At 26.4% G+C, this 14,147-nt stretch overlaps 1 protein-coding gene across 1 annotated transcript in view; it reads left to right on the top strand.

Annotated features, from left to right (window-relative positions):
* Positions 1 to 3,100: 3,100 nt before the first annotated feature.
* Positions 3,101 to 14,147, top strand: part of LOC135931363 (uncharacterized) — a 40,191-nt gene continuing 29,144 nt past the window's right edge. Inside the window, exon 1 of the mRNA XM_065468421.1 lies at positions 3,101 to 3,383. Within this exon, the coding sequence (XP_065324493.1) occupies positions 3,218 to 3,383 (166 nt within the window). The 5' untranslated portion in view covers positions 3,101 to 3,217. The remainder of the gene's footprint in view (positions 3,384 to 14,147) is intronic.

The following is a 14,147-nucleotide window of genomic DNA, read 5'->3' on the forward strand; positions in this document are numbered from 1 at the left end:
CTTTTAATTAATGAATGGCCAATCTAGTCCCTCACTACGTCATTCAATTGACGCCAATGTGCGTTGGATTATTTTTACATAAATCAATCACTGTCGATTCATACTAAAAAATACCCCTAATTTATCATAATGTTAAAGACCGTGGAATATATTACTGCTTCTTATTAAGATTGTAATCATGAAGTTCTTCTTCCATTTGATTTATCAGATCGACATAGTGTTGTTAATTTGCTTGGTCGTTAATTTACCACCCAATTTGGTTCTCAGGCCTGCTCTGAGCAGAAACCCGGAGCATAAACCTGGGTTCTGACCCGTGGTTTAGACCTGGAGTTCAGACCCATGGTTTAGACTCGGGGTTCAGATAAATAATGTTATTTCAAATAATTTAAATAAAAATTATAGTGTATAGAAATAGAAAAATGCAATGGCATTTTTTGGTGGGTTGATAGTAAAGACCTGAGAAACTCAGCTTAGGGCGAAGAAATTTTTTAAACGGGACCACATAGAGCTTATCGATACCAAAAAAATAGGAATAAATGAGTAATTATCTTGGTTGCCGAGCGATTATTTCCAGCTATACCATCCTAGTTCAGAATTAGATACGAACTTTGGCCGGATTTGTTAAATATCATATCTATTTTTTAAATACGTAGATTTTTTTTCTAATTTTAGAAATGCATCTTAGACAAGTACATTTGATAACATTAGTTCCTAAATTCGGCAAGATTGAGCTTGAATGGAATATTTAGAATACTTTTGAATAGTCTATATATATGGGGAAGGGGGGGGGGGGGGGTTAGTCAAATTATATAAAATCTTCCATTTATCCTTTTTATATAGTTTGTATAATTGCCATAATTAGGTAATGAGGCTACGGCTCAATCTTCAGGCTCTTGCCGAAGAAAATCCTTTAACATTAAGGCGCTTTTATTTATATTACTTCTAAATTTGAGCCTCTATCTTTTTACGAATAACCACGAATAGCCAGAGTGATAGTTTTCGGCTAAAAAACGTATAACCGATATTTTAGCCGGCTATATTCGGTTTGAAGAAGTTTTAAATTAAAATTGTCATAAAATTAAAAAATAATTACAAGAAGTTTTAATTTAAGTTAAATTAAATTTTTTTTAAAAAAATAATAATGTTTTTCTCAATGTTTTCTTTCAAGTTTTTAAATGTAAATGTGTTATTTTAATTATTTTTGTAAACAAAATATTTTTATCTGAATGGGTAATGGTCAACATGTTTCATTAAATCATCACATTACTGAAAAATAATAATTAATAAACTACTTAACTTCAAAAATACTTCTAAAAAAAAATGGAAATTTTATTTTTAATAATTTATTTTTAAAATTACAGAAGGGAAGGAAGGAAGGAAGGAAGGAAGGAAGGAAAGGAAGGAAGGAAGGAAGGAAGGAAGGAAGGAAGGAAGGAAGGAAGGAAGGAAGGAAGGAAGGAAGGAAGGAAGGAAGGAAGGAAGGAAGGAAGGAAGGAAGGAAGGAAGGAAGGAAGGAAGGAAGGAAGGAAGGAAGGAAGGAAGGAAAGAAAGAAAGAAAGAAAGAAAGAAAGAAAGAAAGAAAGAAAGAAAGAAAGAATATAGTGAAAGTTAAATTTAAAAAAATTTACGTAAAAAAAAAATTTACGTAAAAAAAATAATTAATAAACAACTTCAAAAATATAAAAAGATCACATGATGATTGTTTTATTGAGGATAATTATGGCAGAGTTTAAAAAATAATGTGTTCAAGAGGTAATTGTTGATATTTTGTAAAGTTGCTTGTAGTAGATATCCTATAAATCCCACAAAAGTTTTGAAGAGTGTTAAATATATAAAATAATAATTATGTATGTGAATTTAACATAGTCTGGAAGAGAAAAAAATAGCTAGGTCAAATTGACTCCAATCAAAAGCACCCCAATTTAAACAATATTTAAATGGTTAGAAAATGAGATTAATGTAAAATAAAATAATAAACAAAGCTTAAATCTATGATTAGAATGTATAATAAGATTTAAGATTAGTAAATGAGATTTATTTTTTGTTTTGGTTTATCAGAACCCCGGGTCTAAACCATGAGTCTGAACCCCAGGTCTAAACCACGGGTCTGGACCCCGGGTCTATGCTCGTGGTTCGTGCTCAGAGCTGGTTTAGTCGATTTTTGGACCCAAACCCTAGGTCTTAGTTTTACACAACAACTAATTAACAACACTAATCAGACAGAACACATTAAAATATATAATACGAATTTTAAAAAATTTATTTAACCCCCCCCCCCCTATCCCCTTATTTTATCATCATTTTCATATTTTTTGATACAGAATGCTATTATATGGCATCCAACACGAGCTATATTTTTATAATAAATATGGAATCATATTAAAAAAAGTTATAAAATTTCTAATTTTACGCTTGAAATATTATAATACGCGGATGACCAAAAATATTATAATATTATATTATATTACTAATGGCAAAATTAAACATTTTTTAATGTTAAAAAAAATTAGAATCAATTGTTAACCACTGAAATGCAATATATTAGATATATATATTATAATACACAGTGATGAATTTAAAGAATAAAACTTATATTTTTATATACTTTTATAAGTATATAGTATTTATGTTTTTGATATCGATTATTTTTAGCGACCTATAATTTTGTCATACTCTTATATAAATATCTATTAAAAAAAAATATTAAGTAATATAAAATGTTCTTTTTTAAAAAAAAATTTTTTTGTTTGAACTTAATAATTGCAAAACAATATTTTTAACTAATTTCCTTTCCCGAAAATTTTCCTTACAGCATATTTTATAAATTTACAAAATTATAAAATAATAAATAAAATTGATTTTGTCAAAATTTATAATTTTCATCTAGAAAAAAAAATTTTAATAATTTTTTTAAAACTTATAAAATATTTTATTATTATAATGATAATTGCTAAAAGTTAATTATAACAAGAAAAAAAACACATGTAAATTTATATCGTCGGTTATGTTATTATTTATTTAATAATTTAACATATATATAAAAAAATATTATATAAAATATAAATATTAAAAATAATATTTTTAAAAAAATTCAAAAATTATAGTTTTTTTAGAAAATTAATTAACAAAAAAAAAAATTAAATCAAATTTAAACTTTTTTATTATATTAAATTCGTGGCTTTTTAAAAAGTGAAAAAAAAAATATTTAAAGTGGACAATGATGACCACAAATGATATGTTAGTGGTAGGCTTATATCTGATCGCTGGGATGGTTATAACTCTAGCAAATTTGGCGGCTATATGGACGATCTTGGGAAATAAAAAGCTGAGAAATACTACCAACTTCTTTATAACATCACTTTCCATGTCTTACTTGTTAACGGGTAAAAAAAAAAAAATTTGTTACTTTTCTTTGTTTGATATTTATATTTTTGAAAAAATATTTTAAAAACCGTGGCTCAGATTTGTTCCATTTTAAGTCTTTTTTTTTTTACTAATGAAAATGTGAATTTAATATTTGTATACCATCTAAAAAATCTTTTTACTGGGTGCCATTTTTTTTTTAAATTTGAAAAAATGTAAATTGGACAGGAAATGTGCTAACAACACTAATTTTGTTAAAACGACTCGTATTGAGCGATTTTTTTTAAAAAAAACCGGCTAACTTATTATTTTATCCCCAAAAAAATATATTACGCAGGCCTGATCGAAGGGAGAAAGGTCTCGACATATATTAGCCGAAATCTTGAGGGATTAGGTGAGTTAGCTCGTTTTTGATTAACAACACTATCCAAAAATTAAAGCCATACTTTAAGGGCTCGATATTTTTTTAAAAAAAAGACCAATACGATATTTTAGCCTAAAAACATAATCCCTGGAGATTTTGCCTCATAGTTGGCAGAAAGGTTTGAACATCTACTAACGAATCTCTAGCTAAATCGAGCCATTTAAAGGGTTTAGCAAATACTTTTTAGGATTTATTTAACTAATTTATTGAATCTAGTGATTTTTAAAAACGGCTAACTCAATATTTCATCCAGTACGCAAGCCTGAAGATTTTGCTCATAGAAGAAACAAAGATCTAGACATATATTATCGAAATCTCGGAGGCTTCGGCGAGTCAGCCTTTTTAAAAAATCGGCTCAAAATGAGCCGTTTAACAACACTAGTTGAATCATTTAAAAAGTGTCAAAAAATTAAGTTTTTTTATATAATACAATTTATACGCGCGATCACATTTATTTATTTATCTTATTAGATCAGTAAATCTAGACCCGGCCCGTTAAATTTTTTTTCCCGCCCCCGCGTTATAATTTTTTTAAAAACTTTCAACCCATTAATATCTGTATCTAATTTTTTTTTCCCCTTTATATCGATTAAGGTTCTTATTAGTGATCTGCTAAGAGTCTAATTTTTTTAATTCCGGCCCGATCCCGAAAGAATATCTTATTTGTTTATCCCGAAAAGTTTGACCCGAGATAAAAATTATTTGTCTTTCCGCGCAGGCTCAAATTTTTTTAAATATTCGGCCCGACTCAGCCCGAACCGAAATTATTTATAAAAAAAAATAGGCCGGGTATGGTTATCTATTTCTAATAGCGGCCTTTTTTATAAATCAATTTGTGTTTGATATCTGTATACTTGAGGTATTTGTAATTGGAACCATGTCTTATAAAGAACTTGGTTTAATTATATTTTATGTGAATTTTATTATATTAATTTAATATAGATTTTCATTAATTTTGGTTAGACAGCTCTTTAAATAATACAAAGAAATAATTAATTTGTCCATATTTTTAACCAACATAATCAAAAATGTTAGCTTTTGAAAATTACAAAAATATATCAAAATTTTAGCCTATTGAAATTTTCCCTAAAAAATAGTAGATTCTTATATATATAGATTGTCCACCCGGTCCGGTAATTTTTTATGTATTTAAATTGTCTCTGGGCTAGGCTCGTTATAACTTAAAAATCTGGCGATCGGAGGGGTTAGGCTTAGCAAATCTCAAGTTTAAGCAATATATTTACAAAACTTTTGCAATTTTTTTTGGTGGGGATGGGAGGGGAGGGAGGGGTGTAAAATATTTATTTTATAGTAAAATGGTTTAATTTTATAATTTCTAAAATTCTACTTATAAGAATACGATTTTTTTTTGCTTCTTGAATCCAATAATTTCGAAATGGTCAATCTTATAAAAAAAACAGATACTTCTATCATTTAATTTTTCATGAAAATTAGCAAATTTTGTAAAAAAAATTCCGGGGAGATGGGGTAATTTTGTCTGGGGTATATTTTTGTCCAGCATATTTCTGGCCGCTATTCAATTTTAGTATATAATAAATATTTAATGCGAAAAAATATCTATATTCAAGAAGATATTCATGAATATTATTGCGATCCCCATGTCTTTTGTAAATACATTTCTAAAACAAATAAAAATTGATTGATTTTTACGAATCGAATAATTATTCAATTATTCATACCTTTGAATATTCGAAATGTAACGACCAGTTCTTTAGGTATGTAATTATATATCTTAACTTTTAATTATTAGTACGCAGATATTTCAAACAATTATTGATTCTCAAAAATACAAATTGATAATTATTGTATCTACAATTTTTGGTTTAAATAGCATTTTTTTTGTAAGCATTCCTTTCTTTGGTAAAAGTTTTTAAACGCGGAATTAATTAGCAGTTAATTTTAGGTTATATCGATTTAAGTTATATAGGCAGAAAAAAAAATTGTTTTTATATATATTTCTTTTTTTTAATTAAATTTTTACTATTTATAATTTTTGCGAATTTTGTATATAAGTATAATAATATTAAAAATAATATAAATTGTGTTTCAAAATGCTAATGCTATGTTAACTGTTGAGTTTGTGAATAAAAAGAGATTTTTTTTTTCTTACAAGAGTTAACAAATAAATCAAATTTTTTAATATAATTTAGTGTTTAAATAAAAGAAAGAAATATTATTCAGCAATAATTGATTGATCTTAGAATTTAACAGAAATTGTTTAATTATTTTATTAAAAGAATAATAATTTTTGCAGAAAAAAAAAGTATATTAAAAAGTAATGTATAAGATCAGTTTAGTCTAGCAGGTAAAGCTAGGGCAAATGTAAAAGTTTAAAGTTATCAAATTTAAAAATGGTAGGATTTAGCTTTGAACTTTTGGAGAAAATCTAAACCTATCAGACTTTACCCTCATCTATTATATGCTATTCCCCTTACCCAATATTTTTCCTAACTTAAATAATAAATATAAAATAATCAACTTCAAATAATTTTTATGTAAGTAGGCTAATATACTGTCGAGTGTATATTAATATTGTTTTTCCTAAAAATAATTAAAATGCTTACCTAACATATGTTTTACCTTATCGTCTTCTCGTTTGTTTTAGGTGCGATATCTATTTTGTTTTTAGAATATTATGGTCAACTCGTGTAAAATATTGTTGGGCTAGACTGCCACAGAGGCGTACCGCAAAAATCTTTAAGCCAAAAAAAAGGTCTCATGAAACTCCCTCAGGTGTTTTCTTTGCGGGTTGTTTATAGGCTAATTAGGTAAGCCATATGGAAAGCAGGGATTTTGATTTAATAAAATGGGTACCGATTTTCCAATATGGGTTCAAACCGGCCTCGGTCCAAAAATACTTCGATTTGGGATTTAAAATTTTTATATAAAAATACGTTTGCATAAAAATTTCTGAAATCCGATTGTAAGTGGCATGGGGCGGGAGGTAGTGTTGTTAAATGGCTCGATTTGAGCCGAATTTTAAAAATGGCTGACTCAATAGTTAATCCAAAACAAATATTACTCAAGCATGAAGATATTGGTTATAGATGACATAAAAATTTTGACATCTATTAGCTAAATATTGAGATTAGGCAATATTTGGTTAAAATATTAAGTTAAATCGATTCAAAAAAAGCCGTTTAACAACACTAGAGCGGGACTAGCCCCCAAAATCTACTTTCATAGTTGCACTTGTATAGCAATTAATTTTTTATAAATGATATGACATTATAGTTAAATTCCTAGATGATGCCTCAAATTTTTTTTCGAGCATAACTAATGGGAGGCAAATAAGTTATACTAGCATAATTTAACCACCCCCATAAAATATTATTGATCATATCCAATTATTTGTGCTGGTCGAGATTTTATTTTAATTACTACAAAATTTATATGATATTTTAATTTAATATTTTTGTTTAATTGCGAAATCTAATCGCAATTTTTCAAAAAAAAAACTATTATTATTATTTTTTGATAGGATTATGATTTCAATTTTCAACCAAGTATGTTGTTAACACACAAAAAAAAAGCATTTATAATTTGTTAAAAAATGTTATTCAATTTTAATAGTCATTTAAATCGTTAAATTTATCTCCCGCCCCCAAGTCATGAGCATGACAAAGAAAATCATCAAAATGATATATATATATATACAACAAATTAAATATCCTTTATGATGATCTTTCAAGGACATAGGTTTATGTTAATTTTCTAACGACTATTATATAAGAACTTAGAAGATTATAGAGACCTACATTGGCTACCCGACCTCCCATCACATCTAATAAGGACAGAAACCCTATTCTACCTTTCTCTCTGAATGAACATTCCTAACTAACTCTACCCTAACCTTAACCCTTGAAAATAGGTAGTGGAAGCTTAATATTGTTAGGCAGCCTATTTGCTATACGGGGTCTTCTGGTTGCATCCCTTAGAAGTCGAAATTCTGATATATAGATTTCTACATTATTTCAGTTTCATTCAATTTCTTAAACATTTATCAATGGGCTATTGTCGATTTTTATAAATGGCCTGGTTAGCAATAGATTGATTGGCAGCTATATATTTTTTTACGCATCAAACATCTTGGAATATTGATAAAATTTTTTAAAAAAACTTGTTTTATAAAATGCCATTATTGTATGGAGGCCTTAGAATCGGGCAAACAAAAATTTTGTTCAGGATCGGTTCGGGGGAAGATGTAAAAAATGTCAAAAATCGATCCATGACATCTGCTAATTTATGCTCGCTGTCACTCCTACTTAAAAATATTCTTTTTGAAAATTTAATGTCTTTCTTAGGAAAATAATATTGGCATAGACATTGAAGAATGTTTGAATTGAATGCCTAACATTATAAATAGAAAAGGATATTTAGAGAAAAGTAATTATTTTAAGTTTTAAGATATATATATTTTGTCACTTTCGGGTAACGGGACAAAAAAAAATTGATTTCTCAGAACTCTAGTTTGGGATGGGATGAATGACCACTTTATCAAGATTGTCAACAGATTGAGACAGTTGTTAGCATATAAGTTTTTTTTATCAGAGACAATTCTACTATCCCATTTAGGAAGAGATAAATATAATTTTTTTTAATGTCCAAAGCCTAATCTAAAAAAAATGATAAAGAAAATTAATAATCGACTTTGAATCGCTTTGCGATAATTTTACTATTAAGAGCGATTCGATGTCCACGGACATAGGTTAAGAACCGACTTATAATAATGTATTATATTATATTAATTTAATATCGAATTGTTTTGTTAACAATTAATTGATTGACTAATTTAAATATTCATAAAATAAAATAAATAATCAATATTAAAATCGCTTTTGTATAAAAAAAATTATATAATGAATATCCAAATGTCATCCATCGAGGTTCCCAGAAGAAGAACAAAAAAAAAGGGATAATTACTCTCAAATTTACTTATTTCAACAAAAAAAATATCTCAAAATTCTTCATTTTTTTAATAATAAATTCAGTTGAAATAACTTTTTCATGAACCATCTATATTGCTTAACCCATTAATAGTCAAAATTTTTCTAGTGGATAAAAATGCTCAATTTTTTCAAATTATATTGATTAATGCTCAAATCAGCCGAAAAATATAATCCTAAATAGAAAATCTAGCCTGGTTCATATCTGCACCGATAACCATTAAGAGGAACCATTTATACCTTTATACCAGAGTTGTTAAAAGATACTTTTTAAATGGATCTAGATACAGATACATCGTCTAAAATAATATCTAGATACAGATATTTTAATCAAAAATCTATCTAGATACAGATAAAGATATCACATTTTTATATCTAGATACAGGATCTAGATACTTGTATCTAGATCCTTTAACAACTCTGCTTTATACATTACAAAATACTGAGTTATAAGTGAGATTCTTCAGGGAAGCAATCAGAGCCGAACCGAGTCCTCAAATCGGAACCTTGTGATTTAAAGATTTTTTTTAAAAAAAAAATTCTGTCGGTAGTCTTCGACAAAATTTTTAAATTATTATATATTTTTTTTAAAAAAAAATTATTTTTATAATTTAAAAATCAAAATTACTTAATTTTATTTTCAACATTCAAAATAAAAATCATATATAATATATATAAAAAAATATATATATACTAAAACTTGTGGGGGATACTAAAAAAAATTGTAATGTAAATGTCATATCTGGGGGCATGAACCTAGGATGGAGATGAAATTGGATCTGCATAAGATATAAATTTTCCTTGTGGATCTCCATTGATTTTTCGTTCTTTTTTTACCTTAAATAAGTTTTCTAATTGAGGATATTTGTTACGTTTGGATAGTTAGGCAGCCGCAATGGATGCGTATTGTGCGTTCGATTTCCCAAACGCATCTATACAGGGTATAATCCCATACCAAATCTTTCGACCAAGGCTTATATATATATTATTTGTAATATCCTATATAAATTTTTTTCCCTCTTTTTTTCCAAATAGTCCCAATATTAAAAAAAATATCTGGATCGGATATAACTCGAACCTATTTCTAAAATAAAATTTTTGGATTGGATTTAAACTCCGATCCTTTAAAATATATCGGGTTGGAATATCTGAAAAAATCGGTCAGATATATGATTCTATAATAGTATTGTTATTGTTAAAAAGCGCTATTCGAAAATAACTTTATGTAAGCCTTAAAGATTTTGCTCATATCTGACAGAAATGCTTGGACATCTATTTGCCAAATTTCAATGCTTTATACAAGAATATTATTTTAGCTAAGATCTTAATTGGGCCGTTTTGAAAAATAGAACCCAAATCGGAATTTTTAACAACACTAGGTTCTAGATATAATATAATAATTGTCTTCCAAATAAAAATTGAAAAAATATTTTATTACATACCCTTCTTATTCTTTCATTATAAAAAAATTATATTGGGATTAAAAATATAAGTTGACGTTTTGACATTATCAAGATTGCACAAGATACATACATATATATATATCGAATTTGTTTTAAAAATAGAAAAATTGGCCATTATTAATTAATTCATAAATATTTAACTAGTTTTAGAGTAATATTAATTATAAAACTTAATAATCTATATTAAAAAAAAATTACCTGAAAAATTAATCGGATCTAGTTATTTATTATATTGTAAATGTTATAAATGAATTTTCTTTCATTCTTTTAAGCTTATATAATTAGTGACTAAAAGTAAAAAAATTAATATCTCTAAATTAATAACTATTATATTTACTTAGTCATAATAGAGTGTATATATATGTTAGCGTTAATGTGTATTTTCCGACAAATGTGTTATTTTTTTCAACTTTAAATCGTTTTTTGAGCGCTTTTTTTTTAAATTTAAAATTTTGATTTTACCGGAAATTTATTTCAGCATGTTTAGAATACCTGGTAATTTTACTGATAACCTTTGAGTCATTTTTGATTTATATCAAAAATTAATGGATAAACTATTAGAAATTAAATTATATTAAGTTCAAAAGTTCATGACAAAATTATCTAAATTTTGGTGAAATCAGATTTCTAAATTCAAAAATACACGCTCAAAAAATGATTTTAAAATTTAAAAAAATAACACATTGCCGGAAAAAACATATAAAAACAGATTTAAATTGTGTGGATTTGATTAGAAATAATTACAATTAGTAAAATTTAAAAAACTATTTTATTTTTCTTTTATAAACTAGTTTACAAGTATATTTTTTAATGAGAGATATAAATTTTGATATGGAAATATTAAGTGAATTGTGAATATATCCATTCTATGATATTATTTTTTATATTCTTATTATATGGTGATTATAGTCGTGTTTTAAAATATTAGGCCCCGACCCAGGTTTATAGGTAAATATTTTCGGGTTTTGGTTCGGGACAATCATCCGATTTTATCATACCAAAACCAATATTTTTAAGGTATAATATGACTGAAATATTTTAAAAAACAGATTTATTATATATTATATATTTTTTAAACTAATTAAAAATTGTTTTTTGACATTAAAAAGGTATCCTAATCGTCCTGAAGGATGAGGGGGGGGGGGAATTAAGAAGAAATTATTGGTAATTTAAGATATGTTTAATGTCATTGTAAATTTTATATAATTTGTGAATCAGTATTGGTATATAATATCAAAATAAAAAATCAATTTTTCATAAATCGGGTAATTTTATGGCGATAATGAATGTGCGGATATTTGATTTATGAATATAAATTTAATTCATATTTATTTCTGGCAACGAATCAAAAGGAAATTAAATCTGACTCTATTTTGCGACAGGGGAATGAAGGAATATTTTTAAATATTAATATTCGTTTTCTAATCACTAAAGTTTATTTTGAGGGGGGGGGGGGATTAAACTATGTGCGCAGTATTGAATTTCACACAATTTGCCATGAAATCCTCGTTTAACTTCATAAATAATCTACAAAAAAATAAAAAAATATATATAAATCAATTTAAATCGAATTCTATGAATCTAAATTGCAAAATTGTCGGATATTCATGAGTTAGATACTATATTACGCGTGATGGAATACGATAGTAAAATTATTATTTTTAATAATAATAAATATTTCATTTTATTTTCTCTTTAGTAAATATCCTCCGGTTTTTGTATTTTTTTGGAACGGACATATATAAGCGTTAATTAGTCGACTAATCGACTAGAACGACTAATTTCTTGGATTTGCTTATAATTTTATTTCTATTTCATTTCATTTAATTTATTTTTAATTTTCTTTAGTGCCTTGTTGACAATAGTAATATTAAACTGCTCATTTTGAACCGATTTTTTGAAAACGGCTATCAAGGAAATGTTATGCAAGCCTTAAGATTTTGCTCACAGGTGGCACAAAGGTCTATACATATATTAACGATATCTTGAGGCTTAGAAAATATTTTTCTGGCTAATATATTGAGTTAGCCGTTTTTAAAAATAAGCTTAAATCGAGCCGTTTAACAACACTAGCTGACACACCAAATTTAAATATCTTGCGTATTTTTATAAAAAATTATTATTTTATTTGTAGAGAATTAGGTAGATTTTTTTTTAAGTTTTCAAAAACTTTTAATAAATTAAATATAATAAAAATAAATAAAATTAATAATTTTAGCCCTTAGTCAACTAATCGACTAATTTATTTGCTACAGTATTTCGTCGAATTTTTCGACTATAACTATCAAGTTAGTTTATTAACAAAATTAGACACGTGTTTAGGGCTCTTATATTGAAATTTTGTTAAATTTATTTCAAATGACACAAAAGTTACCCCGGGGCCGTCGCTATCATTAAAATTTTATTTTTGACTTTTTAATTACCTTTTTGACTTTAAATTGATTATTTTATTAAATATGGTTCAAACCTATATAATTTACTCTTTAAAAAAAGAAGTCTAATATCCTGACTTTTCTTATTTCTAAAATGATATCTGTTTAGTCTCTATAGATTTAGTACACACTTGAAGAAAAAAACAGAACAGGGTGTCCTAAGTTCAAAATCTGAATAAATTGTTTGATAAGACTCGATATGGGTTAGGCTCGTTTTAAAAACGGCAAACTCAATATTTTAGCTAGAAAAATATTGTCTCTAACCCTTGAGATTTTGTTAATAGATGTTCACTTTTGTGCCACCTATTAGCAAAATCTTAAGAGTTCATAATATTTTTTTTCTTAATAAAATATTGAATTAGCCGTTTTTAAAAAATCGGCTCAAAATGTACAGTTCTAACAACACTAGTTAAGAACTTCCTATAATTCAGAGCTCATTCGTCCCCTGCCCCACTATTGAAAATGTAAATATTTCTTATTCATCATTTTGTTTTTACTCTTCCAAGACACGCAAGAATAATGGTCTGAAGCGAGTTTGTTTTTTTTTAAAAATTTGAAACCTTTTTACACTTAATTTATATTTTGATAAGTTTTTTTTGTTGAACTAATCAAGTTTGATTTGATATAAACTAAAAATAAAAAAATATATATATATAAAATTACAAAATTTACGAATTTGTCAAATTTTTAAAAATTTTATACACTTTATTTAATTAATAATCAATAGTTTATTATTTAAACAAACAAAAACCTAGCAAAAGATTTCCCCTAACTTTCGCTCTCTCTTTTGCTAAAATTTCAATTTCAACTTCAACACATAGTATTAGAGGTCAGCAAAATCCGGCGAACCGATCCGTTAATAATTACGGGTTTTCCGACCCAGTACTAGCGCAAATTTATAATATATAAATTCAATATCCAAAGAAATATTACTCAAGCTTGAAGATTTTGCTCATAGATGGCAACAAAGGCTTGGACATCTATCAGCACAATCTCGAGGTTTAGCCAAAATATTGAGTTAGGCCGTATTTAAAAATCGGCTTAAACCGAGCCCTATAACAACATTAAATGACACGACACTACTAGAGAAATTGATTTTGGGATATATCATTCTTTTTACAAAATAAAAAAATATATATATTATATTAATAAAATCTTATTAAATATTTTGAAAAAAAAGTGAACTTAATTAACTTCCTTATATATATCCCTTTTTCCCACCCCCAAAAAATATTTTTTTTCGGGTATATTTTTAATAAAGACAATATGGGATTTTACAAAATTTTACTTCCCGGCGCCTAAATAATTGTTTCAAAATTTTTTGATTGAAAATATTAGATAATAAAAATCTAATTTATTTAAAAAAAAAAAAATACCCCTCTTACTTGCATTTCTGTGTTAATTTATTACATTTATTTTTTGTCGATGGACATACTAAGTAATTTTTTTGGCAAATTGGTTAAATATAATAATGAGAAAAATAAAAATACGATGAAAA

The sequence above is a fragment of the Gordionus sp. m RMFG-2023 genome, chromosome 1, assembly GCF_954871325.1.
Source record: "Gordionus sp. m RMFG-2023 chromosome 1, tfGorSpeb1-WG-v2, whole genome shotgun sequence".
Taxonomy (NCBI): domain Eukaryota; kingdom Metazoa; phylum Nematomorpha; class Gordioida; order Chordodea; family Parachordodidae; genus Gordionus; species Gordionus sp. m RMFG-2023.